The sequence below is a fragment of the Schistocerca nitens genome, chromosome 2 (assembly GCF_023898315.1).
Source record: "Schistocerca nitens isolate TAMUIC-IGC-003100 chromosome 2, iqSchNite1.1, whole genome shotgun sequence".
In the NCBI taxonomy this organism is placed as follows: Eukaryota; Metazoa; Arthropoda; class Insecta; order Orthoptera; family Acrididae; genus Schistocerca; species Schistocerca nitens.
In genome coordinates this window covers 401363322-401380142 of record NC_064615.1, presented here as the reverse complement: position 1 = coordinate 401380142, position 16821 = coordinate 401363322, and the positions used below count along the sequence as shown (strand labels likewise).

The window sequence follows — 16821 nt, the reverse complement described above, 5'->3', positions numbered from 1 at the left end:
ATTTTTCATTAGGATTTTAATACTCTCACCTGTGGGAGGCATTTCTTTGCATCTTACACTGATACTTCTGGGTTTCTTACAGCTATAGTTATCTGGATTGGATGGAGAGTCACCTAATCTAAAAAGAAAAATCCTTGTGTTACAACCCACACACTGTCAGCTAACTGTGTAGCAGCCTCTGATGTGTAGTGCACACCTGACCTATTTAGGGGAATCCTACAGTTCTCAACCCTATGGAGCAAGTCCAGCAAGTCGCAGCCTAGCTTGTCACAGAACCTTCAAGGTGTCTGGTTCAGTCTATCCCCTCGACTCAGAACCAGAGGGCTACAATTAGTTCTGGGAACAATGGTGGAAACTGTGAGCTTTGTTGACACTTCATGCGCATTTTATTGAAGGTAGATTACTATGATACCTAAAATGTAGAAATGAAATAATATATGATAATAATTTTGGAGGACAGGAGAGCATTGAATTGTTGACAGGCACAAATAAGCTGAATACACAATTGTAGTCATGCAGGTTGCTGGTTGTTTGGTGGGTATGGCAGAAGGGGGAGGGGAGAAAAGGGACAGGGAGTAGGGGAAGGGTTGAGGAAGGGTGGCTGAAAGCTCAGAAGGAGGCAGCAGATGTGTAAGACAGGAATACGAGAGGAAGAGGCAGCACATGCCCCAGATAGGAATGCAACACACAGGTACTGGAGCCAATGCTTTCCTGCACCACATGATGATTATGGCGTGGGAGAGCAATCTGGAAGGAGGTGATAGGAAAGAGGAAGTAGAGACTGTTGTGAACAGGGTGTGGGTGTAGAGGGTTAAGGTTGACAGGACTGCAGAAAAGGACGTGTTGCAAAAATAGCACCAGTTCAGAAAAGCTGGTGCTATGGGGAAGAATCTAGATGGCAAAGTTGTGAAGCAGGCACTGAAATTGAGCATGCTGTACTCAGCAGTGTGTTCTGCCATTAGGTGGTCAACTGTGCTCGGCCACAGTTTTGTGGTGGCCTTTGATTCTGTTGGACAACTAGTTGCTTGTCATGCCCACACAAAATGCTGAGCAGAAATTGCAGCAGAGCTGGTACATGGCACAGCTGCTTTCACAGGTGACCCTGCCTCTGATAGGATATGATAGGCCTCTGATGGGAACAGGCTGGATGTGATGGGTGGGTGAACTGGGCAGGTCTTGCACCTGGGTCTTCCACATGTTTATGATCCCTGCGGCAAGGGGCTGAGTGTGGGAATGACACAGTGATGGACCAAGATGTTGTGTAGGTTAGGAGGGCAGTGGAACAGCACTTTAGGGGAGGTGGGAAGGACTGAGGGTAAGGTGTTCCTCATTGCCAGGCATGATGATAGATAGACAAAGCCCTGGCAGAAACTATGCTGCAGCTGCTGCAGTCCAGCATGATAATGGGTGATATGGGGGAGGGAGAGGTTCCTATGCAGCTATTTCTTGGGGGTGGTGGGAGAATTAAAGATGTGTAAGGATACGGTGTGGAGATTCTGTTTGCAGACTAGTTTTGTGGGATAATACCTGTCTGTGAAGGTCTTTGTGTGACAGCCAGCATGGAAAAGGGAATTCCATTGCTGCATATATGCTGTCCATAGGTAACCAGCCTACCTGGGAGTGATTTTTTGGTAAGGAACGGATGACAGCTGTCAAAATGCTGGTACTGTAGATGGTTAGTGGACTTGATATGGGCTCAGGTATGCATGGAGCCATGAGACAGGCAGAGGTCCAGGAAGGTGGCATGTTGGCTTGAGGGCGACCAGGTAAAGCAGATCGGAGAGAAGGTGTTGAGTCTGTGGAGGAATGCGGATAGCAAGCTGTGAACCTGGGTCCAGATCATGAAGATTTTCTCAACAAACCTGAAATTTAGTCAGCACAATGTATGTGTGTGTGTGTGTGTGTGTGTGTGTGTGTGTGTGTGAGGGGGTAGTTAGAGAAAGGATTCAACTGAAAGCTAGCAAAGTTTTTAGTCTTTGTTTGTGTGCCTGTCAATGACTCAATGTCTCATTATTCAGTGAGTTGTCATCTCTAATTCAAAATTATGTACTTTCTGCCTAGCTGACATTCTCTTTATTTTATGTATGATTGTACAATTTCAGGTTTAGGTCTTTTTAAGTATTTTATGGGTGATTTTTTAACGGTATATTATGCCACTGTCATTGCAGTTGTTGCAAAGCTGCAAAATCTCAGAAGTAACACGCTCTCAAAATAGCAAAAAACTGTTTCTAATTTATTTTATGACAATTACATGCAGGCACAGGAGCAAAGACGTACATGGCAGAATAAATCATTGAAGAAATGCTCATAAAATAATTGAAAATGGTCTAAGGCTGAAATTGTACCACCTTTTTTTTTTTTTTTCCTCCATCAGTCTACTGACTGGTTTGATGCGGCCCGCCACGAATTCCTTTCCTGTGCCAACCTCTTCATCTCAGAGTAGCACTTGCAACCTACGTCCTCAATTATTTGCTTGACGTATTCCAATCTCTGTCTTCCTCTACAGTTTTTGCCCTCTACAGCTCCCTCTAGTACCATGGAAGTCATTCCCTCATGTCTTAGCAGATGTCCTATCATCCTGTGCCTTCTCCTTATCAGTGTTTTCCACATATTCCTTTCCTCTCCGATTCTGCGTAGAACCTCCTCATTCCTTACCTTATCAGTCCACCTAATTTTCAACATTCGTCTATAGCACCACATCTCAAATGCTTCGATCCTCTTCTGTTCCGGTTTTCCCACAGGCCATGTTTCACTACCATACAATGCTGTACTCCAGACATACATCCTCAGAAATTCCTTCCTCAAATTAAGGCCGGTATTTGATATTAGTAGACTTCTCTTGGCCAGAAATGCCTTTTTTGCCATAGCGAGTCTGCTTTTGATGTCCTCCTTGCTCCGTCCGTCATTGGTTATTTTACTGCCTTCGTGACCATCAATCCTGATGTTAAGTTTCTCGCTGTTCTCATTTCTACTACTTCTCATTACCTTCATCTTTCTCTGATTTACTCTCAAATCATACTGTGTACTCATTAGACTGTTCATTCTGTTCAGCAGATCATTTAATTCTTCTTCACTTTCACTCAGGATAGCAATGTCATCAGCGAATCGTATCATTGATATCCTTTCACCTTGTATTTTAATTCCACTCCTGAACCTTTCTTTTATTTCCACCATTGCTTCCTCGATGTACAGATTGAAGAGTAGGGGCGAAAGGCTACGGCCTTGTCTTACACCCTTCTTAATACGAGCACTTCGTTCTTGATTGTCCACTCTTATTATTCATTTCAGCTTCATATTTTATGGCCTCCCATTCTGAGTTCATCTTTACTCATGTGGGCTATTCTAACAACATGATAATTTTTCTGCCGTGAATGTAAGGTTCTGTTCATGGAAGAGGCGTGCCACTATATCTACAATATTTTAGTTTCCCAAATACACTTTTGTTATCTGCACAATCCAAATGCTCAACAGTCACAGAAAACACCCTCAGGAAAACTTTTCTTTCAAGTTCTAACATTTTTGAGGACATGTAAGAATTTAATTTTAAATTATCTATTACAGAAACCAGACTGAGAGGCACATGGCACATTTTGCTCAGAGCACTAAGTCAGTATTCTATTCCAGGCTACTTGGGATTTTTTTTAAAGACTGATAGGAGCAAAATAGCTCTGTAATTTGACGTGATTTGCTGATTTTCAGTTTCATAAAGACATGTAATTGCACCTTCGAGTTTGCCAGGAAAAATGCCTTATGCCAATGACTGATTTTAATTATAGTTGTTTCAAAGAGGTGCTTTCGAATCAGTACAATTTTGTAGTGCTCTGGTAGAAAACACCATCATAGTTAGAAAAGCATAATTTTTAGCAATATAAAGTCATTTATAGTTTTTTAGTGGTTTATTTTTTAAATTGATGGTTGCTGATGATGTAAACTAACTCATCAATTTTCATTACTACTGTACACTTTGTAAATCTTTTTCTGTACATTCTCTATGGACATTGTCATTGTAGAATTACAATGATCCTTTTATACAGGATGTTTTACTATCCAACACTAAATGATTATGTTTTCATTTGTTAACATTTGATCATCATGGCCAGATGAATAATTTATTGTTGTTTTCACATCTAAATTACTAAATTTTGTTTAGTCTGAAAATAAGCTGTGAATCACTATTGCATTACATTCTTTAACTGTCAATGTTGTCTTACTGATCGGCGTTATCAAATGTCACAGTTTATTGTCATATATTTGTAGGTAAAAATGTAAGCAGTCTCTAAAACAGCTAATTATTTTTAATTAATAACAGTTGATGTAATTTATGTATTCTTTGCAAATATTGTAGGAATACTCACAGATAGGGGTCCTCTTGAATAAACACCCGTGACTGTACCTGTTCAAGAGTTGGCATGTTAGCACACAGCAAGCCAGCAAGAGTGACTTTTCTGATTTCCTGTAGTTGTTCTGAAAGAATTAAAGATTAAGTACTACTAATAATAAATCTTTAAACATTTTAATAACTTTAGTATATTGTATTCCCATTTACTGAATATCTTATCAAAGAATCTAAGGCATGCCTGAAATTGGCCTTAGATGACTCCATGCCATCTGGCATGCGCCACAGTTAAGTGTGCAAATTTAGATACTCAAGGACAATTACCTATTGCCGAAGTGTTCGAGCTCTAATTTTTGGCCTTCAAATGTTCACACTACAGCTAAATTTTCCCTCAGTTTAGAAAATAGAAAAGGTACGATATTTTACTAATATGGTACTGATATAAAATGTGCACATATTCCACTAAATTAAAAAAGTTGATATTTTAAAGGTTATATACTTTCACAGCATCTCTACTTACTTTTGCTGAATGATGAGGGAGGGAGATCATTCTCATACCAGAAGCGATCACTATTTCGTACTAACGCAAACTGGTGAGCCAATAGGCAGGTGAAGGTGGGGCCAACAATGGCCCCATCAAGTTCTGTCTCCAGCACACCACCGACAAACAAATCTATCAAGCTTGGATCACTGTAAATGAAAATAATTTTCATTCTAAAAAATTGTATGAAGGCAATTTCCAGTTGGTAAAATTGCTATCTGTGGACAGTAAATTGAACTGTAAACATAAATCTAAGAAATGTAAAAATAATCATAATTTGTTCCCAGAAAGGTGTCAGAAAAGATTCAGGATTGAGGGAAATAAGTCAATTTTCAGGAGCAGAGAAAACAAGGAAAATAGTGTTACGAGGTTTCCTTATAAAGATAGGTTCTTAAGTCTGATCAATTTCAGGAACTTATGTTACACTATACCACTGTTGATGTGCATAATTATCATATCTGAATTGGTTAATATGATATGTGGTGCATAGGATGGAGAAAAATGGATTTTGTGTTGTAACTCAAAATTTTCGTTTCATAGGTTTATGGGAAATGGGAATACAGATAACTGTATATGCAACAAACTGTTCCGATAAATGTCTATACATACATATATTTCAGCACGAAGAAAGACACATGTGTACACTTTACAAGGTACAAAGGCTGACTAGAACATTAATATGCCGGCTCGACAGAGCAGTTAGAGTTCAAAGATCATGCTTTACATGGTCGATGTGACCTATAGAGGCCACACAGCCCTCCTCCCGCAGTACGGAGTATGGCCTGTGAGGCCTGAGAGGAGGATGTGTGGGCATAGGCATCAGAGTGAGTAGTGCGAGGTGGCAGGTGCATGACTGGAAGCTTTGTCTCAGTCAGGGCGACGTGCAAAGGCACGGTGATGGGCTGCAGGACCACATCGTAATCAGACAGCCAGTGGAGGCAGATGATGCATCAGCCGGCCCAGGATGATGACGATGGAGAGGGTTGTATGGGCGCACGACGGCAAGGTCTTCAGTGCCCGCTCAGTAACAGATTGAGATGGGTGTCAAGAAAATACTCAGAACGGTAAGTTAAAACAGAACGTAAAACACAGGTAACAAGGTTGGAAAAATATGTGCATACCCACACTGAAATGTGGGACAAAGCTAGAGGTGTGGGGAGGGGTACGGCATGCGAGCATGCCTGCCCCTAATGCAGATCGAGCCATCCGAGGAGATGAACGCACGAACTCTTAATGGGTTGCACTCTTGCGGGAGGGACAGGCTATGCACTATCTTGACATCTACTTCCTCATTAAGTGTCGAGTCTGCAGTGTCTGTAAGGAGCACGAGCACACGGTCATCGAAAGCGACAATTGACACATCATCGATGGGGTTAGTTGGTACATTGCAGCGCAAGTTGAAAGTCGGGAAGTCTTTCCAGTAGATGAAACATCATCAAAACCTGTGCATGGGGTTGATGATGACATGCTTGGGAAATCCGGTGCAGTGACGAACCCTCAGAAGGAGAAAACCCTACCATGGGATGAGCTAGTTCATTATCAGCCTCAGCAATGGAAGATTCATCCGGATGACCCGACTGGGATGGTAGAGGGGCATTGGAGTCCACGAAAGCAGGCTTGAGCCTGTGTAGTGAAATGGTCTGTGGGCGATCTTTAACCATAATGTCGAAAGTCATCTTGCCCCTCCAGAGTACTTCAAAGGGGCTGAGGTTTGGGGATTGCAGGGTTTGTCTAACATGGTCGCCACTGAGCATAACATGGGAGCGTGTGTTGAGTGCAGTTGACACGTAAGTGTCCGGCGGGGAATGACTGACGGGTGGGGGTAGCCGTGCGTGTCTAAAGTGGGTGCGCATCCTACTAATAAAGTCTATGGAGGAGGGGAAATCCTCAGGTGCTTGAGGCAGGATAAGTTCCCCAGGTAGAACCAGGTTCTCACCGAAAACGAATTCAGAGTTGCTTCCCTGTAAGTCAAGTTTAAAGGTTGAACAGAGACCAAGTAACACCCAAGGAAGCGCCTCAGACCAGTCATGGCACCTGAGTGCTGATTTAAGAGCGCGGTGCCATCGTTCCACTAAACCATTGCTTTGCGAGTGATAGGCTGTTGTATGAATTTTTTTAATACCACAAAGGTTACATAGAATCGTGAAAAGTGCAGACTCAAACTGTCGACCTTGGTCGGTGGCGATGGTGGATGGGCAACCAAACCTAGCGATCCATGATGAAACGAATCCCTTGGCCACAGTTTCTGCTGTGATGTTGGGTAAAGGAACAGCTTCCATCCAACGAGATATGCGGTCGATTGTGGAGAAGATATATCTGTGGCCCTCTGTGGTGGCAGAGTGCCGATAAGGTTGATATGTACACAACGAAAACGTCCTTCCAGAATGTCAAACTTGCCAAGGGAGGGAGGTGTGGCATCTGATTTTGTTGCGTTGCAGGAAATGCAGCTGTGTGCCCAGGTTTGGCAGTCCTGCTTAACATTTTTCCAAACAAAATACTCGGTGACGAGGCATGTGGTGGCGCGGATGACAGGGCGGGTGAGGTTATGCAAGGCGTTGAAGGCTTGTCGGCGCAACGTGGGAGGGAGCAACAGTCGGAGAGTGCCGGTAGAAGAGTCGCACCACACTTTGTCCAAAACGCTGGGGAACTTGGCTTTTGTAAACACAAGTGATGCCTGAGGATCTCTGAGGCGAGCATCAGAGGCCTGGAGAGTGGTGAGGTTGGAAAAATCGATGATGCATGAGACAGTATTGATCCGCAAAAAGAAATCAGTGGGGACGTTTTCTGTGCCTTTGGTGTAGTATACGTCCGTAGTAAATTGAGAGACCAGGTCGAAATGGTGGAAATGCCGAGGGGGTGGGTCCTCAGGAGGGTTGCAGAAAGCGTCCACCAGTGGTTTGTGGTCAGTAAGGATGAAGAAAGAACGGCATTTGATGTCAGGGTGAAAGTGTTTGATGGCTTCATAGACCACCGGAAGTTCTCTATGAAAAGTGGAATATTTCTTCTGTGCTGCAGACAGTTTTTTAGAGATGAAATGAAGGGGTGAATTTGTGTCACCTTTGCAAAAGTATTCTACCAACTTAGCTGCAACCAATATGAGGCCATACACTATATTAGTGGCAAAGTATCACTGTACTGCTTAATACTATTCATGTAAATGCAGCTAAGTTTAACCATGTAAATTAGACACAAAACTTCTGTTTCTCCAGTTCCATTAAACAGTTGCTGTTTTAGCTTAATATTTCCTTAATTACAACAGTGTTTTTCAAAGAATGTAGTTACCTACTGCTAAATAAATGGACTCAGTCAATTCGTGCAAACACCTGTATGTAAGATCTCTCAGGGTATGAGATGGAATGATTACACAGGTTTAATTTCAGTTAAAGCTGGTGGCAGACTTAGGTATGACAGTGGAAAAATTCAGTCAATCTAGAAAGGTGATTGCTTACAATATACTCACATGACCTATCCCAAAATATTGCTCAAGTGCCATATAACATTACTTTCTTGATTGTGGATATTTTTCCTTAGCAGCACTATAAGTTCAAAGGAACAAAAAACAAACAAACAGGTTTTAATTTCACTTGTTTGCAGATTTATTTTTTTTGTTATTAATCAAACTGAGCAAAGACCAGTTCTTTATGCAGTTATCCAGACTACTATCACTTCATAGTTGTCATTTGGTTCAACACAGCAAGTAACCCCACTTCTCAATGTCAGAAAATAACACAATAACTTGACAGTCTCAGATAAGTTCACAACAAACATGTCTCAATATTTCGTTTTCACATACAACTCAATTGCATATCCTTGGAATTCATAAATGACAATGTCAGCCTAACTCCCTATTCAGTGAAGTTTATGAACATAACTGTATCTTTGTTAACAGTTCACAAGGGAGGTAAATAAAGTAGATGAGCTCCACACATACATGTCTAATTATATACAAATAATTCACCAGCTCCACACACACGTCTAATTATATACAAACAAAGATGTGAGCAGTAGGTTACACAGTCATGAATTTTCCAAGAGATGTAACAAAATTATTGCAACTCGTGGACTTTTATCACATAAACATTAATTGTGTGATTGCTTAAAAACGAAGACGTGGATTGTGTGCTTATCAGACAGGGATTCACACAAAAAATTACCAAATTAAATTATAAATTGCTACATGATATTATCACAATGATTGCACAGCCTGGACTGGGGATTTTTGGGTTGAGTGAAGAATATATAGACTGGTGTCATGATATTTTGTGATTTTGATAGTGAAGTATATATAGCCTGGAGTCATAATATTTTGTGATTTTGAGAATTACATTATCTGTACTATTATATAAAGTCAAGTCATCGCTTAAAGTTGTTACCACAAATCTCGGAAAGTTTTCGTCTGATTTACTTCAACCTTTTACATGATACTTTAATAAATGTTCTTTAATATACAAACTGTATACACAACTATGTGTTTATTTGTTTCCTTCTATGGATTCCGGATTGTCCATTGTAGATTAAAACTATGGGAAATAATGCCATTGAAGCTATTATCTTCACAGATGCAGCAGCCAGGGAGGTCTGTCATATCCTGTATATGATTAACCCATTCGTTTTAAGTGACTTCAATTCCCAATCAAGTATTCGATAGCAATGACAATAACCAAAGCTCAAGGTCATAAAGAGGGGAGAAGATTAAATAGGCAAAGGGGCAGGGTGGATACAGAGAAAGGGAAGGAGTAGATGGATGGAGAGAGGGGCAGGAAGATGTGGAGAGAGATATAGGGAAGGGGGAGATGAACAGAGAGAGGGTGCAGGAGGTGACAGACTGAGAGATCTGGGGGAGGGAGGTGGGGGGGTGTTAGGAGGAGATGACATATATCCAATTACAATACATATTTAGCAATTGCAAAGCATTGCTCAATTTACTAGTAGTTTATGAAATGAAACAGGTCAGAATTAGAATGGATCTATTAAATCCAACAATAATCTAGTTTAACAAAATGATACTTCTTTAGGAAAGTATCAAAGTTCAGGGTATTATCTGATTAATATATGGTATGCCTTCGCGGTGTATTCACTATTTTCATGTAAGATGGCCATCTTACAATTTATTCAAATTCTTAATTAATGGCTTAACTATATAACCAAATGCGTTATCAGGATTAGAAAAATTAGTGTAACAAAATTATAAAGTCAAATCCTGGAATCAAAGAAGCACGAGGGATCAAAATGACAAAAATAACTTTGGGTGTGGCCAAACTATAATTACAAGTGTCTTCTTAATTAATACGTTACTGGAAAAAGAAAATTAGTTACAGGAAAAAATGAAAGCAGGACTTATTGATGAGTGGTGTCAATTCTCTCAAAACCACTGATTAGTTCACACTAATTTTACTACAGAATGGTGTTGCAACTACTTTGAATGCTAATTTCTTTTAAGTAACATAGTTTTAAGTAAAAATTAAGTATACCACTTGAATCCATAGACTGAAAACTATAGCATGGATTATAAAATTATTTGAAATACCATATGAACACTATTTTGGCAGTTTTAAGTACACACTGCATATACACTATGTATATAAAAAGATTCAGGTGAAAGACAGGGAAAAAATATTTCTCTTAGATATACTCCAAAATTAAAGAGAGATGTAAACGAAGTATGTAAGCTTAGGCACTATACAAAGAACTGAATCTGCACCTTCTACAACTTCAAAAGGCACATACCCGTTTATGTTTGGAAAACTCTCTCATAGTTCATATATGATTATATATAATACTTGTTCTCAGGCTTTCGTGTTATGCAGTTTTCATTCTGCTTCCCTGCTGTGACCGGAAATTGAGCAGTTAATTTAAGAAACCACTAACTCACCTGTAGATTTTTTTAAGGACACTAAGACTCTCTTCTGGAATGTTGTGAGTGTGTCTGCTATGGTCAGATGACATAGGACACAGCTTAAGCCATTGCATGTATGGTGGAAGCCCGTGATCACGACCTCTATGAATCAAAAGGGATGCTACATTCCAGTTTGATGTAGAGGTAGATGGTGTATGTGCCAGTGGAATGGATGCTGGCATATTCAGTAACTTCTGTATCACAGGTTCTGAACTATCTTTTGATACATTTTTGTTGTCCATCTGTAAAATATAGGATGTAATAGATTACAAGAGTTAATGGTATGGTAAATGATACTTCTGTTAATTAACTAGTGAAAGTATTTCACAAAAGCAATTTATATACAAAATACAAAAGCAACATATGGACAATAATGAGCCTGACATCATTTTTCAGTGGCAATATCATGGCATTCAGTCATCCCTACATCTATAAATTATTCAAAAATTTAACTGCTGTAAGTGGTAATACAGGTACCACGCGGAATATTTATCATAATAAAATTACTGTTTCATATTTTTAAGATGTTGTGCAGTCAGGCTTCAATGCCCGGAGGCATTGGACATATGTGTATGTGTGTTTTCATATTTTTAAGTTGTTGGGCAACCAGGCCTCAGTGCCCAGAGACACTGGACGTGTGTGGTGTGTATGTATGTGTTTTATGCTTGTGTGAGTGTGAGTCTGTTTTCTACTTTGTCTGAGAGCTTCAGTGTTTTAGCAGACTTTTTCATTGTCTCTCTGCATTGTAATGTCTCCTTTATGTGGTGAGAAGCACTCAATCTTTTCCCTATTGTTTTTAATTGAGTAATATATCATTCACAGTGGATAGTCAGAGATGGAAATTATCCAAATGGAAATAAAAACATATGGCAGCCTTCCTGGTGAAAAAAAGCCACAGTTTGTTCAAAAAATATAATGATTAGACCTTCACTGATTGTATGTGTGCCGTATTCACTAATAACTCACAATTTCAGTTTCATCAACCGAGCAAACACTGATACATTACATAAAACATAATGGGATGGTGGTTATTGTTGGTGCTGCTTACAAATGAGTTTGGCTCATGTCACACTTGCAACACACATTTATTGCATACAGCTGTGCTAATATGGTTATTCTGCAGCCTTGTTTATGTTTTTCCAGAAAGCCGAACCAGATATTGGTGGTGGGTGAGGTGGCGAAGTGGTTAGCACACTCGACTCACATTCAGGAGGACGACGCTTCAAATCCGGGACCAGCCATTGCGACTTAGATTTTTTCTACACCATTCCATACAAATGGTGGGATGGTTCTGTTGAAAGAGCATGGAAGATTTCCTTCTCCATGTTTGTTCTCCATCTATAATGACCTCGATGTCAACAGAACATTAAAATCTAATCTACCTCTATATCTCAATTCATGATTATTTTCTATGTAGTGGTTCCAAGAGACAACTACACAGAGCACATGAAGAAGACAGCTAGGTCAGATACCAAAGTTATACATGCAAAATGAAATCACTACATCAACACCAATAAATAATGCCATAATCCTCAGGAATACCATCTTATTTAATGACTACAAACCTATGTGTGTACTGTCAGAGCTGTTTCTCCACATTACAGTTGGAAACAGTACAATTGCATCAGGCATTCAGAGAATGCTTCAGTTATGAACTTTTCTCTGGGAACTGTTTTTTCTTCTACAACATAACACTTACTGTGTGATAACAGCTTAACTGCACAAACCAGTGTGTGACTAACCAGAATAATAAATATATTCCTCAGTCCTCACAACATCTGACAAATATCCATCAAAGAGACTCTGAAGAAGCAAAGAACTGAAATTAGCTTAGAAACTGTTCAAATCTCCCTGAAAAATGCTCCAGTTTAAGTGCTGTACTACAACCAATAATAATAATAAATGGCCAAATAACTCAAAAAAATTTTCAGTATAATTGTAAAGTATGATTGTGAACAATACTGAAGAACCAAAAACATTTGATGAACTGTTGTATAGTGTTTTGGAATGTTTCTCAATCATCTGGAACATGTAATATTTTGGCAAGTTGACTTCTTGCCATGTTCAGTCAGTCCAGATGACTGACTGTTTTCTGCTGGATACTGCCTTTCTGTCCCCTCTCCCTAGCCGCAGCCTCCGGCCATTCGGTTAGGAATGAACCTGGTATGGTGGTGGAGGAAGCGTGGCACAGTGGTTCAAACCAATTTTCTCAGTCCTACTGTGGCTGCAGCTAGATGCGTGCCTCTGTCAGCATGATGACAATGTGTCTGTGTCTTCTTCAATTGACACGACAGGAGCATATTTCTACATAAACTGCCCTTGTGCTTTGGCCATTCTCAATGCAGGGTCCCAGTCCTTGTTTGATTGAAAGCTTCTGTCTTTATTTATTAGTTCATCAAGCAGTTGGGTTTCTACAGCCTCTTTTGGAATACCCACTGTCAGAAGTGACAGTGCTGCACAGCCTCATTTAGAATACACTGTCAAAAGTGACAGTGCATTTCTCCTGTACCATTCAGACAGTCTGGTCTACATATATTTTCCTGCAATGGCAAGAGATTTGGTAAAGTCCTGTTTCCAGAGTAATAGGTCATCCTTGACTGATCCCAACGAGGCTTTTGTTTTCGGTGGTGGCAGAAGATGCAGTTGGCATTCTGTTTCCATAGTATTCTGCTAATTTTTGCTGATGTGTTCTTGTTGCATGGGATAATAGCCATTGCAAAATGTTCCTCTTCGTGCTTAATGGACTGTGGTCTTGGCTTCTTTGGTCTCAAGGCGCCTCTGACGGTCACTGTAACCATTCATATGGAAACATTGACTGTCATGGTCTGACATTTTGCATGCTTTATGCACTGTACCTAGGACACCTCATTGTGAAGGGGCATAACAGCTGGAGTAATTTCCAGCATAACAGCTGGACATGTGCAACTACAAATTGATATGTGTTGGTTTATGGTAGATGCTGTGCCCTAATGTGACATCTGGTCTTTGCTTGATAAGCACATCTAGAAATGGAAGTTAATTATTTTCTTCCATCTATATCATGAATTTGATGCTCTGGTGTGGTGAATTTATATGTTGCAGGGAGTCCTGTAGGTGACATCATTCTTGCAACCAGATTATGAATGTATCACCTAAATATCACAAAAAGAATGGGGGCTTCTAGACTGCTGATTCCAATGCCTTCATAAATATACTGGCCACCACTGGTGATAGCATGCAACCCATCACAACTGCAGCTGTTTGTTCATAGTAATTTCTGCAAGCTGACATAGCATGAACTAAAACAGTTTGTTAGTGCTAGTCCAAACTTTTCTTTGATGAGGCTTCGCAAGTCTCCTAGAGGTACCCTTGTAAAGAAAGATCCCATGTCAAAGCTTATCATGAGGTCTTCTTGGCCCAGTTGGATGAAATGCGCTGAGTTCCATATGTGATGCTGGCATTCGTCCAAAGAGAGGCCGGACCTCACTATCAGGTGTTTTGCTAATTCATATGTAGTTGTGCTAATGTTGCTAACAATTGGGCAGAGTGCCATTCCTTCCTTGAGGACTTTAGGTAGTCCGTAAACTCCAGATGGCACAGCTGCTCATGGACAATGTTTCTTCACTGTCTTCTTATTTGGGGATTGTGATAGACAATCTCAATGGCCATCCTCTTTACTCGGTTCGTAGAGCTGTCTTTAGTTCTCTTGCAAGTATTGTCCTCTTGCAAGATACATGATTCATCTGACCAGGTGACATGTTTCCATTGATCCATGGTCTAATTGCTATGATTCCATGTCCACTGCTATCGTAACTGGTGAGTTCATTGGGTCAGCATGGGAACACATAGGGGTCATACACTGTGGACCTTGTTTCCAAGAACATGCACTGACTGGTGCGCTACAAACACTTTTTCTTGCATCAGCATTGTATTTTGTCATCACATCTGTCACACATCACTGCCTATCCTGCTTTATAGAGCAGTAAAACCTCTGACCTCCAACTTCTATGATGAGGCATGCACATCCAACATGTTGTTGCCTGCTTGTGTTTCACTGTCATTCAACCACTTTCTACAGATGATCCTGACAGTAGCACGTGAACAGCTGAAAGTAGCTTTGCTGCTTCTGAGATGCTCATTTCCAGGCACTAGGTCATAACAATCTGCCCTTTAAAAGTTGCTTATGTCAGTGGATTTCCTCATCTGTGGCCTGTATCAACACTAGAATGATTCCCCATTCATTTCTGTTGATTACAATTTCAGAAAGATTGGATGATTTATTTATGAGAAGGAGATTTACAAACTAGGCATGTCAATAATGCTTTGGCCCATGTATGGTCCTTATGCAAGCTGTTATTCGGCTTGGCATTGATACAGACAGCTGTTTGATTTCCTCCTGAGCAAACCATCCAAAATTCTGTCCAACTGGTGTGACAGTAGAAACTCTCCTCATGTGTGCGTGGGCATTATCTTGCTGAAATGTAAGCCCAGGATGTCTTGTCATAAAAGGCAACAAAAGGGGGGCATAGAATATCATCAATGTACTGCTGCACTGCACGGTGTTGCAGATAACAACTGGAGAGGTCCTACTATGAAAAGAAATGGCAGAAAGATATGGCAGGCATCAATCAGGTTGGTATTCTAATGCTGTCTAGAGCATCTCCAAACCCATCTTAACTGGTCTTTGAGGCTCAGTTCGAAGTGGGACTCATCACTGAAGACAATTCTACTTTAGTCAATGAGATTTCAGGCTGAAGATATGTATGGAGACGGCCCAGACAGTGGTGTGATAGCAACCTGGCTGTTGACCACCATACAGCCTGACAACCAGGAGTGATGGTCTGAGGTGGCATTTCTTTTCGAAGCAGGACACCTTTGGTTGTCATCCAAGACACCCTTACAGCACAGTAGTGTGCAATGATGATATTCTATGTCCCGTTTTGTTGCCCTTCATGGCGGGTCATCCTGGGCATACATTTCAGCAAGATAATGCTTGCCTGAACATGGCCAGAGTTTCTATTGCTTGTCTTTGTGCTTGACAAAGCCTATGTTGGAAAGGAAGTTTGCTAGATCTCTCCACAATTGAGAACATTTTGAGCAATATGGGCAGGCCTCTCCAGCTCAGGCTTTTGACGATCTAACATGCCAATTGGATAGAATTTGGCACAATATCACTCAGGAGGACATCCAACAACTCTTATCAATCAATGCCAAGCCAAATAACTGCTTGCATCAGGGCTGAAAGGGGACCAAAGTGATACTGACTTGCTCAATCTGTGAACCTCTCTCTCTTCAACAAATCATCCAATTTTTCCAAAACTGTATTCATATGTTTGTCTGTAAATGTACATCAGATCTACCAACTTTTGTCCCATTTGGATAATTTCTTAGCAGAGCTTTTTTTTTAGTCTTGGAGTGTATTTTCCTTAACATATTGCATCCCCACAATGCTACCAGGCAGCAGCATTCAATATCACAGTGGACACTAGTCATAATGTTTAGGCTCCTCAGTGTATTTGTGGTCTTAAATCCAGTAACTTTGATTGTGTGAGACTATTTGAAAGCACTTCACACATTATATCATGCTCTGTGAGTTAGAAGTTTCCCTTTTAGGAACCAAAAAAGGAAAAAAATGATTGGATGGTATAAGAAATTCAGTTTGAACTCTCTGTTAAAGAGACCAACAATGAGAAGAATGGACAAAATGTGGACAGTGAAATGCAGATAATATGCATTCAAGTGTTCCCTTTCTTGATATGAGCTGTGACCAAGCTATCTTTCTTCAAGAAATCTTGATATCGGTTGTGCACAAGCTATATTCCTTCAAGAAAAGTCTTTTAACATTTTCCTTTTTTTTTTAGTTTCTCCTTTTTATTCTTGAAATAAAGTGAGAAAGCTTGCTGTTTTCTAAGTTTATGGTTCAGTATCATCATTTATTTGTTGCTGTTACAGCATCAAAGCTTTTGGTGCACATAAAAGCACTCTCTCTTCAGGCCATGAGTGGCCTACTGGGACCATCCGACCGCCGTGTCATCCTCGGTGGAGGATACGGATAGGAGGGGCGTAGGG

General features: G+C 40.4%; 1 protein-coding gene across 2 annotated transcripts in view; it reads right to left on the bottom strand.

Annotated features, from left to right (window-relative positions):
* The window catches only part of LOC126236248 (uncharacterized), a 413771-nt gene that overhangs the window by 114216 nt on the left and 282734 nt on the right, over nt 1-16821 (bottom strand). For both annotated transcript variants that reach the window (XM_049945397.1, XM_049945398.1), the window contains exons 11-13: nt 10750-11015; nt 4857-5026; nt 4356-4464 (exon numbers count right to left, since the gene is read on the bottom strand). In XM_049945397.1, the coding sequence (XP_049801354.1) occupies nt 4356-4464; nt 4857-5026; nt 10750-11015 (545 nt within the window). The remainder of the gene's footprint in view (nt 1-4355; nt 4465-4856; nt 5027-10749; nt 11016-16821) is intronic.